Source organism: Dipodomys spectabilis, unplaced genomic scaffold, assembly GCF_019054845.1.
Source record: "Dipodomys spectabilis isolate Male_0828 unplaced genomic scaffold, ASM1905484v1 ptg000241l, whole genome shotgun sequence".
Taxonomy (NCBI): Eukaryota; Metazoa; Chordata; class Mammalia; order Rodentia; family Heteromyidae; genus Dipodomys; species Dipodomys spectabilis.
Window position 1 is genome coordinate 4,251,062 of NW_024870918.1, and position 27,375 is coordinate 4,278,436.

At 41.4% G+C, this 27,375-nt stretch overlaps 1 protein-coding gene across 1 annotated transcript in view; it reads left to right on the forward strand.

Annotated features, from left to right (window-relative positions):
- Pgm5 (phosphoglucomutase 5) overlaps positions 1 to 27,375 on the forward strand; it is a 149,690-nt gene that overhangs the window by 76,215 nt on the left and 46,100 nt on the right. Inside the window, exon 7 of the mRNA XM_042699375.1 lies at positions 17,862 to 17,977. Within this exon, the coding sequence (XP_042555309.1) occupies positions 17,862 to 17,977 (116 nt within the window). The remainder of the gene's footprint in view (positions 1 to 17,861; positions 17,978 to 27,375) is intronic.

Consider the following 27,375-nt stretch of genomic DNA (forward strand, 5'->3'; position numbering starts at 1 on the left):
CCTTTGGGGGTCTTGGAACATATTTTCTGGGTAAGAAGGGCTGGTATAGATTTCCCTAATAAAGGGTTTTTATAATTCCTAGAAGTGACTATGCAGAAGTAAATTTTAAAAAATGCTACTCTTTTAAGTATAGCCATCTGGGCTTTAACTCAGCTCTTCCATCTCAGGATCTTCCAACAGAGAGGCCTAGAAATTTTATTTTTATTTATTTTTCTAATTTCTTTTTTTCTTTCTTTTTTTTGCCAGTCCTGACATTGCACTCAGGGCCTGAGCATTGTCCTTGGTCTTCTTTTGCTCAAGGTTAGCACTCTACCACTTGAGCCACAGTGCTACTTCTGGCTTTTTCTGTTTATTTGGTACTGAGGAATCGAACCCAGAGCTCCATCCGTGCAAGGCAAGCACTCTACTGCTAAGCCACATTCCCAGCCCTTATTTTATTTTTTTTTAGATCAAAATCATCAATTGCATTTTCCCCTTTCCTACATGCCCTTTATAATTGGTATTATAAAGGTGGCATATAGAGGGGTTACAGTAACAAAAGCAGAAAAAGAGTACATTTCTTTTTTTGACAGTGTTACTCCTCCCCCCCCTTTCTCTCTCTCTCTTCCAGTTTTCCTGTCCCATCTCCATCCACAAGTTGTATAGTAGATTTTCAATATAGTGTCTAGTGAGTATCACCGCTGCATTTGCTCACCCAGAAATTTAATTTTTAATTGGCTCCTTGGGTGATAATTATTGCCTAGTAAGGTTGGGAAGAATCAAGTCCTTCTGAGACATCTGATGATTAAACCCTCCCCCTCCCCCCACACACACTTAAGAACATTTTCCAACTTGATGAAGGACAAGCAAAACCATGATCAAGCTCGCATCTGAGTTAGGCTTTCCAGGCAGCCATCTGGGACACCTTGCATGCGATCTTACCGTACAGTCAACAAACATTTGCATCACATGAAGTCAATTTGCCACTTTTATTTGGATTGGATGTGCGCATTTGGTTTCACAGGGAAAAGAAACCCAGCTGTCACATGTCAGCCCACTGGAAAGTCTGTTAGAAAGGATTGCTTCTTTCTTCTTCTAACCCTTGGAGCTTTATTTTGAGCTTTTTGGAGAAGCTCCATCGATACACAGCAATGCTAGGTTGGTGCGTTGGGAATGCGCACATCTGGATGTGGTATTGTGGATGGGCATTATGGGTGACATTGGCTATTGGCAGAGGAAATGAGAGCTGGGATTCTGGGATGTAGTGCTTAGAAGTACAGTCCATGCAGAATGGTGTGGGGACAGTAGAGAACAGGAAGCAGCATTGACCAAGAGGATCTGACAAGCCGACAAGCCTTTAAACCCTGCGGCCTAGCCTTTAAACCCTGCGCCCACCCCCCCTTGCTCTAACACATCCACCTAGCCCCTAGACCCAAGCCCACCAACCTACCACCATTCTCTCCCCCTCCATGCCATTTTCAGTCCTTTGCCTTGAGCCTTTGAAATTCATGAACCTACAAATACAAAGTGACCAAAACCAAGCAGAGCTCCAAGGTGAAGAGAACTGCAACTCCAATACCATTGAACAAGTAAAAGAAGGCAGCATTTCATTTTATTATTCAGTGTAGCATTCAAACAACTATTCTAACACTTGAGAGTAATTTGCAGGCTGTATCTTCTCCGTCATTAATTCAATGAGTGATTTGGAGTCTTCTCATTTCAAAAGCAAAATTATATAAAAAAATCCTTTCAAGATGCTTTTGGAATGAAATGTGGAGAATTTTTTAATGTGAGATGTGAGTGCATTTTAATCTGTTTGGCATGACACAGGGTGGAAGAATCTCACACCCACATTTTCATCTGTACACACATATACCACACACACACACACACACACACACACACACACACACACACACACACACACACACACATGGTTCACCAGTATCCAGTGCTATTAATAGAGTAGGACTTGGAGACAGATGAACTGTGCCATTTCAAGTTGTGTCTTCAACAATTTCAAAGAGCTTTTAGATGGAACCTCTGTTCGTGTGTCCATCTCGGGAGGGTACGGTCCACTTTCTGCTGCTCCAACTACATCCTGAAGGGACTTGACAACAATTCATTTCTTCTCTCCCTGAATAAAGGTGAGGTCAATGGAAAGCTGCTACATTCAGTTGCCCTGATGGGCACTGTGTAAGGGAACTACATACCAAGAAGCCCATAGTCAGATTGAGCACTCCCTACAGTTAACTATTTACTGTGATCCTGTCTTGGAGGACAGCACTAACATGCTCTGTTTAGAGGAACTCAGCACAATCCAATACTTTAAGATAGGTGGAAATTACTAGGTCTTACATGAAGACCATCAATAAGTGTTCTATTGCTATAACAAATACCAGAGAGGGCTTGAAAGGAGGGAAAGGTTTATTTTGACTCACAGTGTTGGTGATTTCGGCCCATGGTCTCTTGGCTCTGTTCCTTTGGGCCTGTGGCAGGACAGTACATCATGATGGGAGTGCCTGGTAGAGGAGTCCTGTTTACCTCTTTGTGGTCTGGCAGCCAAAGAGACCAGAAGAACCAGAGTTGCAATATTCTCTTCAATAACATATTCTCACGACCTGCCATCCTTCTACTAGATCCCACCTCCTAAAAGCTTGACCATGTCTCAGCGGAGCCATGAGCTGGGGATCTAAGCCATAGTAAAGGAAGCCTTCAGCAGAAAAGCTCTGATTGGGCTATATCCACCAGAGAGCTGTCCTCTCCTCCCCGCCCCCACCCCACCCCATTCCATTCCACTCCACTCTCTGTAGGGGGTGGGCTTCTGTGAAGGTAAAGGCATCTGTCCACTCACCTACATAGCTGTGCCCTGCAACTGTTCACAAAGACAGACACCACAGTATCTTTTTGTTTATTACTACCTTTTGCCCAACTCCCATCAGTGAACAGCCAGTTCTTCAAGGGAAGGCCTGGTTCTGAAGTTTCTCATAAGCCATCAACTTCTTCTACATGGAATGAACCCACACGGATGAAAGCTATCCTGCTCAGAGGAGTCTAGGTAATGGAGTAGCCTTCTTGTTTCACTGAGAGCATCTGATTTTCCAATTAGACTCAGGAACTGCATGTTCTCACCAACCTGTTTTAGTCTCGGTTCCCTAGAGATGACTAGGCCCTCTGAGAGAAGAAGAAAAGATCTGTCTCAGCTGCAGCCAGCTTGGTCACCCTGACGACAGACAGCTGTTTTTCCCCATCTTCTTCCTCTCTCCCCTTGCCTCCCAAGGGTTTAGCCCCGGGGTCAGGCTGCTCAGGGGAAGAGAGTACAGCAAAGACCTTGCTATCAGCCATGTGCACCGGTCATGCTCTGGATACCTCCGCCAGGATAAGTTCAGGGTGGTTCCTAAGGCTGCCAAACTCTGCTAAGGTCAGAGTGTGTCATCAGTCAGCGTTCTGAAGAGGGGCATCTCTGTTTCCTGAAATTCTCTTCCAAATTTGTTCTTAAGCCTCTTTGGAAAGGCGTCTTGCTTATAGGATTTCTGATGTGAGTACAAAGCATTTAACAGACTTCTTTTCTCTGGAACCTCAAACACGTTCAATTGAAGTAAGTTTCTTTGAACTATACCCCGGCCAAAGTCACATGAAAATTACATTGCTTGGTTAGTCTTAACCGGGATTTTCCAGTATGCGCTGAATGAAATTGTCAGCTCTTCAAGATGTTTCATTGTAATGTGAGAAAAGTGAGTTATTCTTTCAGAGAAGTTTTACACTATAGTGAATGTCCTGTACGGGCACGAGCATCACCATGCACTCCCGTCTTTCTATTTTATCTGGCAAACTAATAGATATATACTATACTCACCAACCTAGTTTGGGAGTTTTAAGTACTTTTGACACCTATATAGGAGTAGGGCATGTACCCCATGATCTTTGCACAAAGTGACAGATGTAATGACATCTGTTATTATATATGTATATATAATTACATGTTACATATGTGTAATATACTATATATGTACAATATATACATATGTACACATATATAATAAATAACACATGTATATAATATACATGCATAATATGCATTACACATGCATATAATATGATATGTATATAATGCTTGTAATATATGTATATAATAGATACATATTATATATGTAATATATGCAAATATATGTAATATATGCAAATATATTACATATATACACATACTCTATGTCAGGCAGAACACTTCCCTGAAGGACTTCCTAGATTAGAGAGGGAATCAGATTTCCCAGTATTTTGCTATATTTGAATATGTAAATGAATAGCATCATTAACTGAACTTTGCATGCCAGTGACCCACCACCTAGCAGCTAGAGCGCTGCCCTTGATGGCTGCTCAATTCTCAGTGACTGTCTTGGAGCTCTTCCAACAACAAAATCGTCACTCTACAAATCTTCCGAGGTCCATCTGTCTTTACTGCTCTTTGCCTTTCCGTAATCACTCAGCTCTTTGCAGCCTCTGCTTTCTCAGACTCCTTCGTTCTTTACAATCTCTGCTCCACATTGCACTCTGGGATTCTTCTGCTACCTTCGAGCTACTGGGTATGCCTGGGACTAGCATCCCCAGAGGCTGTCGTTTTATCTGTGTGTGTTATGAGCTCTTCCTGCTCTTCCTATGATGAAAGACTCCAAGTAAGGTAATTAAACCACTCAGATGAAGCTTTGTTGAGACCCAGGCCTCAGGCCAGGGGACAATATACAGAAGATCTCCCAGACTATCTGAGATGATTAACAGGAGGGCTTCTTCTAGTGCCAATCACACATGCACCCCTTTTCTGCCCACCTCAGATTTCTGCTTAGTCCTACAGTTTTCACAGGTGTACTGGCTTGCTTGTTCTGCTAGTTACAGATGAGGAAGGAGCTCTTTCTGAGACATGATCAAGGACATGGGCAGGATGGGTAGAGGGTAGCCAGGGTGGTGCTATTGTGGCTGAAGTAACATCCTCCCAGAATCTCACAGGGTTTCTGGAGTGGTCATAACTGAAACAGAGCCTCTGTACTGATATCCCCTGTTGAACTGATATCCCCTGGAACAGAAGCAGCAGCTTCTATGGCGGCAATGACAGCTGTGACTGTTTCTGCCCTGGAACAACGTCTCTCTTTTTGGGGTGTTAGTGGCTGGAGAAATCTCCCTGACAGCTGTGAAGCATTTAAAGCAGCTGTGGCTTAGCTGATAAGACTTCCCTGAATCCCAGAAAAAGTGGCTAGTCAATGATGGCTCCATGGTGTGAAAGTGGCTAGACTGAAATGATGACCACTCCGAGAGAAGAGGCTATGTTTCTTACAGTCTGGCTGGACTCAGACACCTAAGAGGCCAGAGTAAAGGTTGTTGATCTGGCTTCTGTCCCAGGCTGACCTGATGGTGGGCCAGGTTTTGATCCTAAAAGCAGTTACTCCTGAAGTCTGGGCGGGGGAAGGTCTAATCGCTTCCATCATGTAGCCCAACTCCTGGCTCCGGAGAGCTGCAGTCATTTAAAAGGAAAAATAAAAGCGAAAGAATATTGCACCAATAATCTAACATAAAATTAAGATTCCTTCTCCCTAAAAATTGATCTTAAGTTCTGTGTGTGTGTGTTTGTGGGGGATACTGGTTCTGGGGTTTGAACTTGATCTGGGCACTGTCCCTGAGCTTTTGTGCTCAAGGCTAGTGCTCTACCACTTGAGCCACAGCTCCACTTCTGGCTTTTTGGCTAGCTATTTAGAGATAAGAGTGCCACAGGCTTTGTCACCCAGGCTGGCTTTGAACTGTAATCCTCGGATCCCAACCTCCTGAGTAATTAGGATTTCAGGCATGAGCCACCAATGTCTTAAATTCTTAAGTCCAATACCCTTAGGAAGGTTGATGATTCTCCTGATGTGTCTCACCTCGTGCTGAGTTCCTAATGCCTGGGTTTGTAGGGGTAGAGCATTGGAAGATTAAGTGTGTAGAATCCAGTGGGAGAGAAATGGGAAGTAGGCTGCTACCTTCCAGTGTCTTCCCAAGGATCCTCCCTCTATCCTTCTCAGCACTGCGGCCCATAGTCTGCAGCCTACGGACTACCAACAGCCTCCCCTTCTCTCTAGAATTTACTTGGATATGTGTAATTTGGCGCACTTCAGATCTTCAAGAGAGGAGAATGTGGTCAGGTGTTCGTTTCTCTTTCTATAGGGTTTCCATGAGCTGACCACACGCCACTTACAAAGGTCATTGCCCCTGCCAGACGTTGCCTTTGCCTTGTTTCTGATTCCAAGAATGAGTCTCGGGGAGGGAGCCCCATCGCCCTGCTGCTGCTTACCCAGGGGTACTGCACGTTTTCTCCAGTGTACCCTCCTCTTCCCTGTGCACACATGTGTGAATAGTTCTTGTATGAAATGCTCTTTATTTACTCAGATGGAGAGTGTCTTCTCTTCCTGCTGAGGTTCTCACGGAGACAGAAGAGTATCGTCACCTACATTACTGATACTGAAGCACTCGGAGTTTGAAGGTTCCATTGGAGGAGCCTTAGGATGGCAGAAGTGAGGGTATGGGGCAGGAAGCAACGGCTGGGGTCATGTTATTCAGAGCTGTTGTTTATATCCGTGAAATGCTCTGAGAGATCAGGACTTCCCTGGCTTCATCCCTTTGGCTCCTCACTGAGGAAGGAGGTTTATTATTGCTCAGTTGTGCAGGTAGAAGAGCTGGCTTTGCTCCAGGTAATGAACATAGCCAAGGGTGCATAGCCAAGAGGAACTGGAGTTGGATAGGACCTTGGGGTACCTCCCCTCATCCATGCCATGCCATGTGGACTTGATTTCACAGACCACACATGAGCACAACCCTTTTTTGCCTTAGTTCATTTTTCAGGTAAGGTTTTGCCCAGATTACAATCCTCCTGCTTTTTCCTCCTTCTCTTCCTCCAGAGTAGCTGGGGTTTCAGGGGTGACTTACCACAAGTAGCTTGTTTTTGAGATAAGTCTCACTAATGTGTTTTGCCTAGGATGGCCTCAAACCACAATCTTCCCATCTCCATCTCCTGTAGCTAGGATTACAGGTGTGAGCTACATGTTGGGCCCTGACAATTTTTTTTTGTGAGGTTTGGGGTTTGAACTCAGGGCCTGGGTGCTGTCCCTGAACTTTTTTGTTCAAGGCTAGCACTCTACCACTTGAGTTACAGAGTCACTTTTGGTTTTCTGGTGGTTCATTGGAGATCAGAGTTTCATGGGCTTTCCTGCTTGGGCTGGCTTTGAACTGTGATCGTCAGATCTCATCCTTCTGAGTAGTTAGGATTTAGAGGTGTGAGCCGTCAGCACCCATTTGACTATTCCTCATCTAAGCTGGACGACTTGCAACTGAAAATTCCAAGTCCTAACCCTTTAGCAATTATTTTTCTTTGAAAATTATCAGAACTAGGAATCATAGTCACCAAGATGTTGAATTATTAAGACTGTAAACAGAAATACTTTAGTTCCCATTGTAGAGGATTCAGGATTGTTTACTAGTTTAAGAGAGCAAACATGTCTTAGTATGATGGCTCATGCCAATAATCCAAGCTACTCAGGAGGAAGAGATTGGGAAAATCAGTGTTCAGGTCCAGCCCAGGCAAAAGGTTTTAGCAAGAACCTCATCTCAATCCATTAAAAAAAAATACTAGGCATGGTGACACACGCATCATTTCAGCTTTGAGGGAAATGTAAACAGGTAGATTAGTGGTCCTGGCTTACTTGGTTGTAAACACAAGACTCTATTTAAAAATAATTAAGTAAATGAAAATAAAAACAGCAACAAAGAAGAAGAAAAAACCCTCTTGTTTTCATTCCCTGGAGATCATTTCGATAAATACTATTTTATATGACCAGATGCATATAGTCATTGTGTCTATATTTTTCTGTCCTAAGAGTATCCGCCTTTGGTCTCACTGTGTGAATGCCTAGAGATCTGTACAATTTATCATGTCCCAGTGTATTTTTTGTCTTTTGCCATCCAGTTTTTACTTGTGGATTTATAAGCACAGTCTAGTTACCACAAATGAAACCCATGTTTCTCCGAGCCTGGCTTACTTCACTTAATATATTTTTTCCCAAGTCTTTCCATTTCATTGTGGTACAATATGGTTCTTTCTGATAGGTGAGTAGAATTCCATTGTGTCTATGCGCCACATTTTCTCGATCCATTTGTGCCCTGAGGGGCATTGGGATAATTCCATATCTTGGTTATGGTAAACAATTCTGCCTTCTGGAAGATAAGAGGAGTCATAGAAATGGTAAAGGGTGAACAAATGCAGCAGTGGTACACACTAGCAACTATGTTGAAAATGAACTACACAACTCATGAATGGACGGAAGGGAAAAATGGGGAGACAGCTAGGGATGGGGTGACAGTGTTAAAAAAAGAAATGTACTCTTTATCTGGCTTATGTAACCATAGCCCGTCTGTCCATCCCCTTTACAATAACTAAATTAAAAAATAATTAAGTAAAAAAGCTGTAAGTACTAGAGGGAGAGGAAGACGGAACAAAACAGAGAGAGAGAGAGAGAGAGAGAGAGAGAGAGAGAGAGAGAGAGGGAGGAATGACAGAGACAGAAGTAGACAAACACAGAGAGATACAGCATGTTGTTGCTTCATTATGCATATTTTTCTCTTTCTCTTGGATCTTTGGTCACTTTCCTAAAGCCAAGTTTTTTTTTTTCCTTTCAAGTGAAGTCAGGATCTTCAGAAATCTGCCTGCCTTATGTTGCCTGGGAACATTTTAAATCTAATTGGAAAGGTGCCTCTATTGTCTCCCATGGCACCTGCTTATATGAAAGTGTTGAAGACTAGGTAAAAGCAATGCTCTCTGGGTATGGGGTCCACCTTTAACAATTGGTCCACATCTAGAAGGAGGGAGCTTGACAGGCTTGATTTTCTTTTGCTTAGTCTTATTCTTTAAGTGGGAGATTTCGTTCCCTTTCGGCAAAGTGAAAGATCCAAAAGAATAGTTTTTTTTTCCTCTTTTCATTATACACTATTCCATTTGAACCTTACAACCTTTCAGGCAAAGGAGTTGTTGTTTAAAATGTGATGATAGAAGGTTAGCCCAAGCTGAGATGATTGCTACAAGCCCCAGGACCAGGCAACATTCTGCTCAAGTTTATATGTGATTGAATAACTTCTCTGGCCATCTTATTATGATAGCCTTATGATTTATGCTTATTTTACCCTGAAGTGTTCCATCAACAAATTTGCTTTAAACATACATTTTGCTATTGAAGGAGATAGGAGTGTAGCTTGGTGGTAGATCTCTTGTCTAGCATAAGTGAGGCTCTGCCTTCATATCCCACCTCTGAAAAAGAAAAAAACCAAAGAGAAAAACAACAAAAAGATGGAGATGCTATTACAAAAGCAGGCTTAGCCGAACTCTGCTTCATTCATATTTATGAGCTGGGCAGATGTTCTTAAAATGGCTTTTCAAGTTCAAGTGCATGTAAGCCTTCTACCAGAACACAGCCCCAGCCAACAGTGCCAGACATCAAAGAAGGGATCTGGGAGTGAACTTATCAGTATGAAAAATATTGAAGAACTAATTTGAAGGTTGTTTGGTTAAATAAATGTCTGTGAGACATTATCCAGCATATCAGAATGCTTTTAAATTCCATCTTAGTAGTTTGTGTCCTAGGACTATGTAAACATAGCTAATTCAAATATGTATTCAATCATAAATACTGCATAGGGCCTTTTCTTTTCTCTTTTAAATAAACGTGTGTGTGTGTGTGTGTGTGTGTGTGTGTGTGTGTGTGTGTGTGTGTGTGTGTGTGTGTGTATGCACATGCACCAGTATTGGGGCTGGCCTGGGCACTCTACCTTAATTTTTCACTCAAGGCTGGTGCACTACCATGTGAGCCACAGCTTCATTTCTGGCTTTTTGCTGGTTAGTTGGAGATAAGAGTCTCACGGACTTTCCTGCCCAGGCTGGCTTCAAACCACAATCCTCAAAACAATTGATTTCTAGAAATTCAATAAACATAAAATGCTAAGACCTTTGTGGGATATATGAGATGGAAATATACTCTCCCAGACTATGAAGATGAGGACTTTTTATAAAGGCAATGAGAATTCAGTACATAGAAAATGGCCCTATGATTCTCCCCTGTTGTCACTATTTTGGATTTTGGTACCCTGTGTCTTGTATGTATGTTTATCTGATTTAGGGAAGGGAAGGGGAATAACAAAACGTTGAGACAAAGGACAAAGGCTGAACTAATGCAGCAATGATACTCACAAGACACAATGCTGGAAATGAACTTTACAACTTGGGAGGGAAGGGAATGGGGGGGAGGGAAAATAGGAGAAAATGAGGGAGGGAGTAACAATGTTTGACAAGAAATGTACTCATTACCTGACTTACATAACTGTAACCTTTCTGTACAACACCCTTACAATAAAATCAAAAAAGATCATAAACTATGATAAAGTTGATTTCATCTCATGGATGCAAGGATGGTCCAACATATGGAAATAAATAAATATAATACAGCCCATAAAGAGAAAAAAAGAGAAAATTGTGTTATGGCCCTTCTTGGCTTTTAAGAACCGGGCATTTGAAGATAGAGTGAAGGAAGAAGAACCTGGATCTTGTCCTAGTCAAATCTTCCACAACTTTCTGATCTAGAACTGTATGCTTTATGAACCTGATGTGATCAGTTAGTGTGTATTTGTTTATTCTCTTGCAAGTTAAATGAGTTATTAATATGAATATGACTTTATATGAATGATATGTTCTTATCACACATGATGATACAGTGCTCTGGGTTAGTAAGTATGAGATTCCAGTATACTATTAGGGTGCTTTTGTATCTGCCATCCTGTTTGATGGCAAAGAGTTAGGGAGATCATGAGACTGACAATGAAGATGAAGTAGCCTTTCTTTTGCTCCAATATTTGACCCTCATTTAGTCACTGCCCTTATTCTTTTTTTTTTTTTTGTCAGTACTAGATCTTGAGCTCAGGGCCTGGGCATATTCTTCCTTAGCTCAAGGCTAACACTCTACCATTTGATCCACAGCTCCATTTCTGACTTTCTGGTGGTCAATTGGAGATAAGTTTCATGGACTTTCTTGCCTGGACTGGCTTTGAACCATAATCCTTCAGCCTCCAGAGTAGTTAGGATCACAGGTATAAGCCACCAGGACCTGGCTTGCCCTAATTCTCTAAGATCTTCATTTCTAAGACATGCTTGTATCTCATCCTAGTAACCCCACCAATTAATACCTGGACAAATTCTCTTTTTAAAAAATGACTAATGTAGCTAGCCATGGAGAAATAACTCCGTATGGAAGCTACATAGAAAAACAACCAGGAAATAGACACACTTAGTCCCCAACTATCCAACAACACTCACTAAAAGATAATCCATTAAAATCATAGCATTTCTTAAGAGCAGGTCTAACCAGGTCTATAACAGACAAATGGCAAATACTCACAGTGGCAGGAAGGACTGAGTGCAGCAACTGAACAGTGTTGTATTCATTAAGGTAGTATAGCTGCCAGATCCTGGTGGCTCATGTTTATAATCCTAGCTATTCAGGAGGCTGAGATGTGAGGATCATGGTTCAAAACCAGCCTAGGCGGGAAGGTCCATGGAGTCTTGTTTCCCGTTAACCATAATAACATAGAAATCAGAGTTGTGGCTCAAAGTGGTAGAACACTAGCCTTGAGTGAAAAAACAAAAAAACAACCACCCTGGAACGGCACCCTGAATTCAAGCCCCATAACCAGCAAAAAAAAAAAAAGAAAGAAAGAAAGAAAAGAAAAGAAAAAGAAAGTATAGCTGCTACTTCAGCAGCAGCCTTCAAATGCATCAGGGGTTCTTTCTGAGTCGCCAAAACTTCCAAGCAGGATCTTCTGATTTGCAGTTAACTCTGCTCCCAATAATGGTTGGTCCGCCATTTTGAACACTGGCATCTAAGATCACCAGGCAGAAAGGGAAGGAACATGGAGGAAAGGAAGTTGTAACAGTCAGATGTGAATGAAGAGCTCCTCTGAATAGGACTCAGTCACATGGCCGCAGCTGAGGACTCTAGTTGTGCCTGAACAGGTTAAGATATGATTGCTGACCATCCACAAGTCTTTACCACAAGTATTTCTGTGATTTGAATGCTGTTTTTTGGAGGAGTGAAGGGGGCTCCTTTCCGAAAACCACAGCAGAAAGTTGAAATCCTCCAAAATGTGATACAGTAATAAGGTGGTACCTTTAAATATGACTGGCCATGAGAGTACTTTCTTGGTTAGAGGAGTTGTTAAAAATGCTTTATGGAGAGAGATATTAAAACAAGCATTCATTAACAAACAAGGCATGTAAAAGTAATCGGTGACAACAGGGAATAAACCCTCCCCCCCAAAAAAAGAAAAAAAAGAAATAATTGCAAACAGTACAATAAGAAACAAACAAAAACAAAAAACCAAAAACCTCTTGTAGTCAGGTGCCGGTTGTGACTCATGCCTGTAATCCTAGCTACTCAGGAGGCTGAACTATGATGATCATGGCTCAAAGCCAGACTGGGCAGGAAAGTTGATGAGACTCTTATTTTCAATTAACCACTAGAAAACCAGCAGTGGTACTGTGTCTCAAAGTAGTAGAACACTAGTCTTGAGCTGAAGAGATCAGGGACAGGGCCCAGGCCTGAGTTCAAGCCCCACAAGCACATAGCTAAGAAAATCCTCCTTTGTTCTCACTGTGGGAATGCTTACAGTGCTGTTTAATTAGTCAAGTCCAAATGTAACTATTTGTCCTTTCTCATCCATTGGATTAACTTGTAGATTTCTAGACATATTCTAGTTATTACAAAGGAGGGAAACCATGCAGCCTATGTTTCTTTGGATCTGGCTTACTTTGCTTAATGATTTTTTTTCCAAGTCTTTCCATTTCTTTACAAATGGGGCAATGCATTCTTTCTGAAGGAAGCATAGAATTCCATTGTGTATAAATACCACATTTTCTTGATCCATTCATTCACTGAGGGGTATCTGGGCTGATTCTATATCTTTGCTTTAGTCAATAATACTCCAAAGAACCATGGTTGTGCTGGTGGCTTTAGTGTAGCCTGGTTTATGGTCATTTGTGTAAATACCCAAGAGTGGGATTACTGGGTCATAGGGAAGCTCTACGTTTAATATTTTGAGGAACCTCCATTCTGCTCTTCAGAGTGATTGAACAAGTTTACATTCTCACCAACAGCATGGTAGCATTCCATTTTGGCCACATTCCCACTAGAATCTATTATTATTACTTTTCTTGATAATGGACATTCTAACTGGAGTGAGGTGGAATCTCAATATTGCTTAGATTTGCATTTCTTTTATGGCCAAAGATGTTGAACATTTCTTCATGTGTCTATTGGCCATTCTTATTTCTTCTTTGGAGAAGTCTCTCTGTAAGTCTTTAGTCTCCTTATTAATGGGGTTGTTGTTTCTTTGAGAACTCATTTTGGGGGTATTTAATTTTTTGAGCCCTAAGTATATTTTAGATATGAAGCTCTTCTCTGATGCATAGCTAGTAAAGATCTTTTCCCCTTCTGTGAGCTTTCTATTTATCTTGCTAGCTATGTCCTTTGCCATACAGAAACTCTGAAGTTTAATGCAGTCCCATTTATCCAGCCTTTCTTTGATTTGTTGTGTTTCTGGATCTTTACGTAGGAAGTTTTGATATGTGCCAAGGAGCCTTAGTGTTTTCCCTAGCCTATCCTATAATATTTTCAAGGTATCTGGTCTTACATTGAGGTCTTTGATCGATTTGGAATTGATTCTGGTGCAGGGTGATATATAAGGATCTAACTTCAGTTTTCTGCAGGTGTATTCTACATTTCTAGAAGGTTCTTATCATCATGGTAGGATGATGGTCCCATAAACAAGTTTCTTGAGGTTTGTACAGATTAGTTAAGATGTGAACATTTTCTAACTGCTTTGTATGGTAGAAACCAATATTTTTCAGGATGCTGTTATTGTACTCCTGTAAAGACTTTTTCTTTATTGTCACATTCATAATGGTAATACTTACCTGTGTAAGTTGTCCCTGTTGTAGAAAATGGAGGCTGTACCTACCAAAGGTGGTTTTAACATTATACAGTCAAACTCTGGCTTTTGTATCTGGTGTTACAAGCCATTTTGTTTTTTTATTGTACATAGCCACATGGTCTTTTTAAGATGCTGCTGAGAGTGTAGCCCAAACATCATAAACAATAACAGTTTAAAACGAAAAATGGTGCTTCCTGGAGCCCCTGGTTGGCTTGCTTTTCCATCCTGTAGTTCTCTTCTAGACTCCAGAACTGAAGAAACAAGTTTCTGTTCTTCAAACATTACCCATTCTCAGCCTGAGGAGATGGATGAAGACAGACTTTGGGATGGCAAGTAATGGAGGATAGGTTTGATCGAGATTGGAAAGGGTGCGTTAGTCAGGGTTAGGGAATATCATGAAGAATGGCTAAGCCATACAGGCCACGAACAAAAGGCATGAATATATTGGAAAACAGAGACTGGTTGAGTTATTTACGATCTCTGAGCCCTGGGAGGAATGAGGGAGAAATTGTTGCATATTTTCTTCCTTTGCCTTCATCCTGTGCCCTCTGCTAGAAAGTGAGTCTTCCTGTTTGTCTCTGGCACAGAGCGTCAGTCATTAGGGAGGGTGGTTCTAACTCTCAGCAAGGGCAGCTTCATGTAGAACTCTGCTGTTAGAGGATTTTAGAGAGTTTAGTGGTTCCTGCCAGAGGTCTTGTCCAAATCCTGAGGTATCTGCTAAATGCTATGTTTGGGAGGAATCCCAAATAGCTAAGAAGGAGGCAGGAGGGGAATTCCTCTCTGACCCTAGGATACAAAATCCACTCTTGCTCAGGATCTTGCAGTTTAATTACCCACATTGTTAACTTGCCTTGCTGCAACTGGCTTAGACTTGTCAAAGTATCTGGTCCTTTGATACACAGTCACAGCCTGGTGACCTCCTGCTAATTAATTGGGAAGGGTGGGAACTAGGGAAATCCTTTCCCCTCCCTTCAGTTCTGCCAACTTGGCTTTGAACCTCTTGAGTATTTTGGCCAGAGAATGTGTGTTCCCCAGGACCTCACCCTCCCTCTGCCCCCACCTCTGCCCCTCCCCACATTCTGTGAGCTCTTTGATAATCCCATACATTCACTTTGTGAAATTAATTTTGACCTGACCTTTTTTTTTATGTGTGCTGCCCTTGGAAGGCATCTGGCTAATTTATCTCATCCTTCCTTGAGCTTCTGACCATAAAACAAACGGCTCTGAAAATTCACCATTGCTCTAAAATCTTGAGGAGGGTTTCTTTCCTTATTCCTACCAGGATGTAAATGATTGTTTATCTTTCTTAAACCATTGAAAAGGAGAGAGAATGGAACTTTTGAGGTAACTCCAACCATTTAAAAAGTGCTTCTTTTCAAAGCAAATTTGAAAGGAAGTCTTTGTAGGGGATTTTTTTTTCAGTCCTGGGTGCATTCATGATCATTTGGGGCATGTAGAAAGAGAAATATTCAGTTTCCTAGACAAAGTTTTTTCCAGATTTTTCTTTCCCTTCTAGAGAGCCACAAGCCAAACTTAAATGAACCATTTATGGCATCATGTCTTTTACTCTGAATTTGTCTTTCTTCCTCTTCTACACCAAGCTCCTCATAGATTATTTCTCTGACAACCCTCTGTCCTCATAATTTTATTTAGTTGCTCATACCTGGGGAAGGAAGGTAAATGGACATGAGCAAGAAATTGAGCAGACTGGGTCCCAATTCTATCTTTGCCTCTTACCTCTGTGTGCCCTTGAATAGCATGTGTAAGGGCTCTCATTCTATGAGCCTGAATTCTGACAGCATTGTTTGGTTTGGGTTGTTGGTGGAATTCATCTAAATGGAGTAATACAACTTACATTCTTTGGTTTTTGACTAAAGTTTTTTGGTTTTGTTTTTTTTTTTGTTTTTGGTCCCAGACCGGGCCTTGAACTCAGTGCCTGATGCTTTCTCTCATTAGCTAGCGCTCTACCAACTGAGCCATGCCTCCCACCTCTTTAACTTCTTTAACTCAATATTGACTTCTTTAACTCAATATGTTTGTGGAGATTTTTTTCTGGTTCATACTTGAAATAGTTTATTCAGTCAGGTTCATCAGTTCCTGGGTTTGGACATTTATTTGTGCTTTTTCCATGATAAGAAATCAAGAGTTGGGCTGGGAAGGTGGCTCAGTGGTAGAGCGCTTGCCTTGCATGCATGAGGCCCTGGGTTCGATTCCTCAGCACCACATAAGCAAAAAGAAAAAAGCCGGAAGTGGCGTTGTGGCTCAAGTGGTAGAGCGCTAGCCTTGAGCTGAAGAGCTGAGGGACAGCATCCAGGCTCAGAGTTCGGGCCCTACAACCGGACAAAAAAAAAAAAAAGAAATCAAGAGTTAATGATCATTCTTATAGAACCTCACATTCAGATTGTTGAGTAACATTACATGCTGGGTCCTCAGGAAACTTGGAGAGGTATTTGAGGTATTTGCTTGATTTCTTTCCACCTTCAAGGTCTAAGTTGTGTTGAAGATCAACCCCGTGTTAGCCAGCTTCCTATTACAGTAACAAAATACCTGAGATAAAGCAACTTTGAGAGGAAAGGTTTCATTGGCTCTCTGGTTTCATTACACGTTCGTTGGCCGTATTGCCTCTGGGCCTCGGGTAATATGGCCAACTGGTAGATATCCCTGATGAAGGAAGCTGCCCTATGTCATGGCAGCCAGAAAGAGAGAGAGAGAGAGAGAGAGACAGACAGACAGACAGACAGAAAGACAGACAGACAGACAGACAGACACAGAGACACAGAGAGAAAGAGGAGCCACAATCCCTTTGAGGGCATGCCCCCAGATGACATAAAACCTCCCACTAAGCTCCACTTCTTGAAGATCGCCACCACCTTTTAATAGCTGTAAGCTGAGGGCAAAGCAACCTTTTATACATGGGCCTTTGTGGGACATTTCAGATCCAAACTATAGCAGAGAACCAAAGAAAAGATCAGAGAGTAGAGGAATTGGACTGCAATGAGTTCATAACAATGCCCCAGCCAACCAATGGGGAGCTCTAGGGCTGAACTAGCCCTATGAAGCTGTATCAGAATGAGGAAGGAGGTCAGATCTTTGAACAGCTGCACTGACCAGTCATTGGATGTGCATTAACTTAGAGATGGGAACATGACTTTAAGGGAGACATCTCATATAGACAGAGAGTAGAAGCTACATGTAGGAACTGCCAGACATTCTCATTTTTTGTTGCTGGTAGAATAGATATTACAGCCTCAAAATGTCTAAAGTGTGTATGTATGAGGCAGGAGGATGAATCTGAATGGTGCACCCAAGTGTCTACTGCATGTAATTTCTAAGAATTGAATTACTGCTTCATAGGTAATAGGCATGTTCATTTTTGGTAGACATTATTAAGCTCTATTCTAATATGTTGGTACCTGAATACCACTTCAATGTAGATGCTGATGCCCCCAAACTGAGCTCTTACTATAAAGATAAAGGAGACTTAATAGAACAGGAACACCTGTGAGAATATTTTATATATCAATATTATATATATGTAAGTATATATGTAAATTAAATCATATAAATCATATATAAAATTATATATTCATGCTTATATATGTACATATGAATATATTACATATAAATATGTAATTATACATTAATTATATATAAGTTTTTGTATCCTGGAGGAAAGCAAAGTTGGCTATTTATCATTCTCTAACATAGTTTGGCTTCCTGAAAACACTGTTTGAGTTGTTCTGAGATCTAGTCATGGGATTAGCAGATCCTAGTATGCTGAGAAAAGAAAGAAAATATGGTATAGGAATTGACTATCGCTTCAAATTTCATGTTTTCAGAGTGGCCAAATCCATGAAGGTCCCTGTGTACGAGACGCCAGCCGGATGGAGATTCTTCTCAAACCTAATGGACTCGGGACGGTGCTCTCTGTGTGGAGAGGAGAGTTTTGGCACTGGTAGGTTTTGTTGGATTGTTGGTATCAGGGAAAGTGAGTGTAGTAATGTGAGCCTCCACATCTCCTCTGGAGATGTACAAAACTTTTATGAATGATTGAAGGCAAACAAACAAACCCCGTTCTTTTGGGCAATCTTTTAAGTTTTTTCTTTCTTAAATTTTTTTCTGTTATGGATTTTTTTAAAGTACATACATAGTCAGGTGTTGGTGGCTCATGCCTATAATCCTAGCTACTAGGAGGCTGAGACTTGTTTGATGCCAGCCCAGGCAGGAAAGTTTGTCAGACTTTTATCTCTGATTAACCACCAAAATGCCAGAAGTGGAACTATGACTCAAGTGATAGAAGTCTAGCCTTGAGCAAAAAAGTTGAGGGACAGCACATGGGCCTGGAGTTCAAGCCCCTGGATTAGCACAAAGCCCAAAACAAACAACAACAACACGTACAGGTAGAGAGAGTATATCAATCCTTGCTGCCTGTGACCCAATTTCAACTTTCATTAACTCATGGTCAGTCTTTGTTGTTGTTGTTGTCGTTATGATTATTGTTATTTTGTAGCACTACAACATTACACTCAGGATGTCACTCGTGCTAGGTTACTGTTACTGAACACTGAGCACTTTTATCCCCAGCACTTTTGAATTACCTAGGCTGGTCTCAGATTGATAGTCTTCATACCTCAGCCCCAGAGCAGCTGGAATTAAAGGCATGTGCCTGCTGTCATTTCTTTTTTGCTTTTTGGAATTCACAGTCAATCCTGCCTTATTTCTATCCTCTTTTTCTAAGAGAACCCTCCTCTCTGATTGATGTGAAGCATTACCCTGCAGCTTAGGATATTCACCTTGAACATTTCAATGTGATTTTTAAAATAAATGGGTTCTTCTGAAAAAAATATAATCATGAAACCATTATCATATTTAAATGTTAAAAAATACATTTTTTTAGTACTTGAAAAATACCATTTCATTGTCTTCAGGCTAACAGTTTCCAAGAAGTCTGATATAATTCCTCTTTTTAAAAAACATCTATTAGTTGTCCAAGAGGGTTTCATTGTCACATTTCCACACAGGCATACAATGATGAACCTTCTTGAACCTCACTCCCTGTCCTCCACCCACTCTACCTCCTTAAAACAATTTCATCAGGTTTCCTTGTTTTGTTTTCCTTCATGCAGATAAACGAGTCTGAGTGTATTGGTCCTCATTAAACCTCTTCCTTAGCTCTCTTCCATCCTACTGGCACCCCCACCCCACTTCTGAGTCTGTTTTACTGTCTTGTCATTCATTTTTAGGATTATTTAATGACTTTTTTTGTTTTTATGGGATACCAGGGAATTGAACCCAGGGCCTCACGTATGCTAAGTAAGCACGCTACCACTAAGCCACAATGCCAATCTCCTAGTTTAGAGTTTTGACATTTCTGTTCTCCTTTCTAATTTGATTGGCATTTGCATAAAAACTATTAGTAGGTTTTAAAATTAGCTTGCATCCCCCTTAGTTCATTCTGTTACGAATCATAGAGTTTTATTTTCCAAAACAGTTTGCAAAAGTATACAGTCATGACACATGACTAGAAGATAAAATCTTTGACTTCATTTCTGTATACATAGAGAATAGACGTGGATGTACATTTAGACATAGAAAATATGTGGAATCTATGACTGAAAAAGTTGCATTTTTCCCCTATTGAATACCTTTTATTTTATATTATCTTATTGTATAACTACCATCTTCAAATGATATTAATAACTGTGAGTGTTCACATTTTTAATGGAAATGAATTTAGTATTGTACTGTTTGCTTTTTAATATTAGTAAAATATCATATTTATGTAGATAATTTTTTTCTATTCATATTTAACCAAGTCTTATTAGAAATGACTTTAGGGTTTATTAGACATCCTGTGGAATTTGGTGACATATTTTGCTCTTTGATTATATAAATACATGCATGTATTTTTCTCTTTCCTTATATAAGTTTAATGAAATGTTTCTGACATTCAATGTTGAATCATTCCAGAATTCCTAAGAATAAATCCATTTTTTCCCCTAAGAATAAATTCTGTCTGGTCAGACCTAAACTGAATCCATTTTAAATGATTTAGATAGAATGACAGTGTTCCTCCATATTGAAGTTCATGAAGGAATTTCTTCCTGAGATATTTCCTTCTCTCACCCAAATGAATTGCATCTTAGCAGTATTACTGTGAGGAGGTCAGGAGGGAAAGCATGCACCTGTGTTTCCTTGGACAGAAAGAGACCAGAGCAAGCTCTCTTAAGTACTACTGCCTGAATTCAGGATGTGTGGAGGGCAGCTCTGTCTGGGACAGCATGGAGACAGGAGAGAGGTAGGTCCTGCCAATGGGAGCGCATGAGCAGGGCATTTGATGTAAGCAACCAGTTATTCAGGACTTCTTGAAGCATAGTTTTCCAAACATGGATTGTGACTCATTTGAGAGATCAGAGCATATTGAGCTTAGCAAAGATATTGTTTGGAAATTGTGTGTGTGTGTGTGTGTGTGTGTGTGTGTGTGTGTGTGTGTGTGTGTGTGTATTGGCAAAATGTATTTATTGCAGATCATGGTCAGAAAGTCTGAAAAGCATGGGTCTGTAGCAAAATTTGCCAAGTTGTTCCCCTAAAAAGAAAGATGGCCAGATGTAATCCTAGCTATTCAGGTTAAGATCTGAGGATTGCGATTCCAGGGCAGCCTGGACAAGAAAGTTGCTGAGACTCTGATCTCCAATTAACTAACCAAAAAAGCTGGAAATGGAGTTGTAGCTCAAGTGATACAATACCAGAGTTGAGCAAAAAAAAAAAAAAAGCTAAAAGACAACTCCCAGGCTCTGAGTTCAAGCCCCAGACAGACATTGAAATTAAATAAATAAACATAGAAATAAATGACAAGATGGTGAATATTTTAGTCTTGATTAGCCACAGGGTCACATAGAGTCTCTGTTAAAACGGAGTATGTGGATGTGATTGCAGATTGCAGTTCATTATAGTCGTGTGTATAAACAGAATAATGCAACTCATTGAAATGGTAAAACAAAAAAAGAGGGAGGAAAAAAGAGGTAAGAAAGAACAATGAAAAGACGAATATGATCAAAGCATATTATGTACATATGGATGGGTAGATCATAACGAAAGCCCTCTGTACAATTAGTATAACAATAACAATGTCTTAAAAATAACAATGTTTTAAAAATTATTCAGCCCTGCCCCTGTAGAGCAAAAGCAGCCAGGGCTGATACATAAACAACAGAGCCTGGCTGTGTTCCAATGAAATGTTCTTCGGCACGAGTTCAGATTGGGCCCAAGGGGCTGTAATTTGATGGACAGGGTGGGATGAAGGAGAAAGTCTCAAGAAAGTCATGCTGGGGGCGAGGCCACCTTGCAAGCCCTTTTCAACAACTCTGTTTTCAGACAGTGATGCTGACTGTATGAAGGCTGGACTGTCGAGGATGTATTTTTTTAAATTGTTTCTCATTTGTAGTTGCTTATCATTTTCCTTTCAAGGAGCACTAGAGATTCTTCAACGTAGAGGCCTTAAAAAGTAATGCCTCCTCTGCCAATTGGCATGTTCAGATGCCTTAAGCCTAGTTTGATGGATGAATGCTCACAGCCCAAGGAATCCTTGAAGAAGTCTCCCAGGGCACCTCAGCCTGGAACCGGACTCCATGTGCAGTAAATCACAGCAGAACTGAAAGGCAGGTCCACGCGGCTGTGGATGCTGCTTTTCATTTTGCTGGTCAGTCTTTCTGACTCTTTCCGTCTCAAGTTCTCCACCGTAAATGACCCAGAGTCTGTAGGAATTGGCTCACTCAGTCTCCAAAACAGAGATGGCTTCTTTCTATTCTTGTGCCTGATTGTGGAGAGGCTCCAAGCTGGCTGTCAGAATTACAGAGGAACTTGTTGACAGTACAGATTTTCTCTGCCAGGCGTGGTAATACTTGCTACTTAGGAGGCAGAGATCGTGAGATGGGGTTTGAACTCAGGCATAAAAAGAGTTCATGAGACTTCATCTTAACTCAATGGCTGGTGACTGTGGTGCACACCTCATCCCCAACATAATAGGAGGAATGCAGCTCATGCTTCCTAGGGAATAAAGTTAAGACTCTACTTGAAAATCACCAGTGCCAAAAGGGGCTGGAGTTGTGGCTCAAGTGGTAAAACTCCTGCCTAGCAGACATGAGGCCCTGAGTTCAGTCCCTAATACCACAAAAAAACCCCAAAAACCCCAAAAAGTAAAAGTAAACACATATTTTGTGTTCCAGTCTAACTTTGAATCTCTGTCTGTGTGGAGCTTGAGTCTGCATTTTAAGTGTGCCACCTCAACCACAAACACCATTGCTCAAGTGAATACCAGTATTTGGCTTTTCTCCAGGATTGGTAACAGGTGTGTGCCTATGTCGCCCATCTGTCTTTCCCCAAGCAGTGCAGAGGTATAGGAATGTTGGAGAACCGGAAGGAGTGATGATCCACATCAATGCTCATGCCTGCTCATCACCAGCCACCCACCTAGCCTCTCTGACAGTTCTAACTTGGAAAAGTCAGCTGGTCATAGGAGCTATCTATCTTAAAGATGCATTTTTTTCAGAGTCAAATGATCTCGTTACAGAAGAAGGAATAGAGAGATAGAAAGATCCTCGCTCAGAAACTAGCGAGAAACTTCTAGAATGTATGCACGTGTCTCCAATGGGACTGTTTCTAGTGTCCTTGAGGTATGGCATCGTGTATGTACTAACTAGGAATGCATAGAAGTGCCAAGAACATTTGGAAATCGTGGATCTGCCTCAGGCTTAGGGATGTCAAGATGTCACCCAGGGCTAGGCCCAGAGTGACCGAGACATACTCCGAGTAGAGATTTTCCCTGCTAATGTCTTGAGCTTTCAGGGTAAGCCAAGATAATATGCTGTTGGTAGCATCCACATTCTAGAAAGCTCTAGGCCCTGAACAACAGAAAACTTGTATTCATTTCTTGATCAAGGAATTAAGATCATTTAAGTACCCAAAAGCATCTTTTGTGCTAGGAGCAGGTATTTATGCTATTCCTTGGAAAACAGCTTTATAGGGAGAAAGCAGAACATTTTGTAAATACTCAAGAGTTAAAGGGAAGGCTGTTCATTCAAATGGCATGCTGGCTTGTTGAGAGTTTTAATTTTAAAGGAATCTTGGCTGCTTCCCAGACACAGAGGATCTACTAAAATATTCAAATTAAGATTAAAACCAAAACACAATCTTTGATTTCTTTTGCGTTTGTTGAAAATGTTCCATTATTTTCCATCCCTGACATAGGCTTTCTAAGAAGTCATGCCAGTTTTGCAGAGTATGAATTGTCCTAGCCCAGAGCTAGTCCCTTTACAGATAACGTGGAAGAATTGTTCTTTTTCTGAATGCCTGGAAGATCTCCAAGCTTGACCACCATCTTCATTATGTACCGTTGCATTGATGTATTTGCTAAGCTATTATCAAGATCCTTTGAATTATGTCAAAGAAACACTGTTTTTATTGTTCCCAAGGAAGTACTCCACGTTGAATTTTCACATTTAAATGAGCATCTAGTATATGCCAGGGCATTTCCAAGCCTTATATACATCTATCTCTTTCTGAAAACTCAGAATTAGCCCCAGTTCTTAGCACAACTTATTTGTAATTGTCACACCAAATTTTTCCACTGTGAAATCTTTGGTATAACCCAGTGGCTGTTTTTGCATCTTAGTTGTTTTTTTCTTTCCTTTTCTTTCTTTTCCTTTCTTTCTTTCTTTCTTTCTTTCTTTCTTTCTTTCTTTCTTTCTTTCTTTCTTTCTTTCTTTCTTTCTTTCTTTCTCTCTCTTTCTTTCTTTCTTTCTCTCTTTCTCTCTCCCTTCCTTCCTTCCTTCCTTCCTTCCTTCCTTCCTTCCTTCCTGTCTTCTTTCCTTCCTTCCTGTCTTCTTTCCTTCCTTCCTGTCTTCTTTCCTTCCTTCCTTCCTTCCTACCTCTCTTTCTTTCTCTTCTTCTTTTTGTGGTTGTAGGGCTTGAACTCCGCCTGGGCGCTGTCCCTCAGCTCTTTAGCTCAGGGCTAGTGCTTTACCACTTGAGCCACAGCGCCACTTCCGGCTTTCTAGTGGTTTGTTGGAGATAAGAGTCTTACGGACTTTCCTGCCCAGGCTGGTTTTGAACTGCGATCCTCAGATCTCATTCTCTTGAGTAGCTAGGATTACAGGCATGAGCCACTGGCACCTGGCTTTTGTTGTTGTGGTGGTTGTTGTTTTTAAATTTGTTTTTTTTTTAGCACAATAGGAAGAAGACCAGATTCTATGTGTTCCATATGTTAATTGTACAGAGTTTGGATTCAGCCAAATAAAGAAGACTTGAGTCTGTCCCCTGTCTAACCAGTCATTAACTCACTACTCAGGAAGTCCTGAGTTCTTTGCATGTTTCTTAGGTCTGTTGGATTCCTTTGCTTGTTGTTCAGGTATTATAAATGCCCCGAGGTCAGCCATTCCAACCTTGTTCAGATCTATTTATTTGAAATATAGTAGGCCCTGAGGAAATGTTTGTGCATAGATGGAAAAAAGGAGGGACGATGGTGTGGATAGAAAGGTGGAAAGATAGGAAGAAAAGAAGAAAGAAGGAAGGAAGGGTAAGGAAGGTAGGAAGGAAGAAGAAAATAAAGGAGGAGAGGAGAGAGAGGAAGAGAGGATTGACTCCACTTTTGTGTTTTTCCCTTCAATTTTTGTAAGTTAAATTTTTATCTTCCTTTAGTGGAGTTGTTTCAGAAGATCTGGTTGTTGAAGAACCTTAACAGAAGCTAAATTACACACATGTAGACCTTGCAAAAGCGTATGAAGGGACCTTATGAATGCTGATAACATCAAAAGTATAAAAAAACTCTTAAAACAAAGCAGTGGTATTTTCAATCATCCCATAATTATGAGCACAGATGAACAGCCAATGAAGTGTTTCTAGAAAGCTCTTCCCTCCTGAATCCAGTGTTACCAAGAGATTGTAAAGCATTCATAATATGTAACATTAATTTGGTCATTTCCCATGTCTGGAGTTGTTGACATTCACTTGGAAATAGCAGTGTCTGGCAGTGGGTAGAGTCCAGCATTAGTGATTTTGGGGGGTGGGTATGTACTGAATTCTTATGTCTTTAGCATCACTATTCTGGGCTCTAGGGTCTTTTTTTGGGGGGGGGTCCGGTCGTGGGGCCTGAATTCTGGGCCTGGGCACTGTCCCTCAGCTCTTCAGCTCAAGGCTAGCGCTCTACCACTTGAGCCACAGCGCCACTTCCAGCTTTTTTCTTTTTGCTTATGTGGTGCTGAGGAATCGAACCCAGGGCCTCATGCATGCAAGGCAAGGGCTCTACCACTGAGCCACCTTCCCAGCCCCAAAGGGCTCTAGTGTCTTATGGTTGATGATGTTGACTTCTCCGCTTACTTTGCAAAGGAATCTTGAAATTCCTGAAGGAGCCATAGTTCTTCATTTACAGTTTACATGCGAGTGACATACACCTTCACTCAAGCAGTGGTACGGTACGAAGACTGAATAGTTAGATTGTCTCTTTTGTTTTTGCTTTTTGAAAATTTTTATGAGCATATGTTCATGGTACAGAGAGTTTAGACACAGATTCTATGTTTCTCAAAGCCGAATAAAGGAAAACTCAAGTCTATTCTTTGTCTTAACTTGCTCCTTGGGTGTTTTCACTTCTGCCCAGCCTGCAGAAGGGGGCAAGAGTATGCCATCGGTCAGTGTCTGATGATGGATGTCCTTGGACCAGTGCTTTTCTTCTTTGTGGTCTTTGCATGTGCATCTGGCTGGGTTGTGGGATGAGGCGGTTGTGGTGACAGCATTATCAGACCGTTCAGCTGCTCTGTGGGACTGTGTGCACGTGTGCAATTCAATCTAGGCTGGGAAAAGCACAGAGGTTCTATGACTGACACCCCCAAGAGATTCCTGGTAATGTTAGAAAGCTGAAACTCCCCTCTGGAGCTCCTGCGAACCATCCCGTGATGCCCACGCTGAGAAGCGGAGCTGCCACTTGGAATAGCAAGAGTATCTCCATCACACACAATCATCTCCTTGGGGTTTTCATGGCCCAGTTCCGTTGGCCTCTCAGTTAATCCTCCAAGTCCATCAAAAATGACAAGAAGGTTGGATGCTGGTGGCTCACGCCTATAATCCTAACTATTCAGGAGGCTGAAATCTGAGGATCACAGTTCAAAGCCAGCCTGGGTAGGAAAGTCCATGAGATTCTTATCTCCAATTAACCACCAGAAAACTAGAAGTAGAGCCGTGGCTTAAAATGTTAGTGCTCTAGCCTTGATCAAAAATGCTCAGGAACAGCACCCAGACCCTGAATTTAAGCACCATGACCAACACAGAAGTGGCAAGAGGCAGAGTTAGGCAGAGTTGTCTGAACAAAAGCAAAGGAACGGGGCTTCTTGCACTGGGTCCACCACTATCCAGTGCTTTCTGGAAGTCCTGGAGCTTTGTGGCCACTAGCCACAGATTGAAGACTTCCAGACAGGCAGAACACATTCTTCTAAGGAACTTGGAAAAAGAAGGCTTGTCTTTTGGGATTTAGATGCCGATAAAATTATCTTTCAAAGATGTCTTGCCCTCATCAAAAGGTGTAATGACTGTAGAATGACAGTTCAGCCCAACATCCACTAAAGAGATTTCTAGTTTGGCATACAGAGCACACTTCTTAGTGAATTCTGCACTCCTTTCTGATGAGAAACACACGCACATATGCATATGCATGTATATATGTGTTTATATGTATATATATTCTATATGTATATGTATAACACACACACACACACACACACACACACACACACACACACACACAACCTTTAGTGATAAAGCAGTGGTGTAGGATACATGAGCTCAGAGCTCAGAGTTATGGGCACTGAGGGAAGTGATCTCTAGCTGGCCATGAACTTGCTCCAGGGCTCCCTCCTCTTAACACGGATGATTGACCGCTGAGGGTGTGTGTTAATAAAATAGTGCTATTTTGGAAAAATAAATCCCTCTCTTGAGCCAATGAAAAGTGGACGGGGAGAATTCCACGGTAGTTTAATGAAAATCATTTATAAAGCTGACAGGAGAGGAAAAATAAGGGGGAGTCTTGCAGCGCCCCAGCAATGGCAAGGGTGAAAAGGAAGACATGTAAATTCATCACCCCCACCCTCAGAAGGACAGGCCCAGCATTCACTGGTGGGACATTGGGTTTACCTCCCTCCTGACATCTCTGCCATTACTGGGCTACTCCAGGAGCAGTGGAGATCACAGGTTTTGGAGCCAGTCTGCCCAGGTTCAAACCCGCTTTTGATTGCTTAGCCGCCATGTGACTTCTTACAAATGGCTGGTTTTACTCTCTTATCTGTAAAAAGGGACTTTAGAATTGTGAAC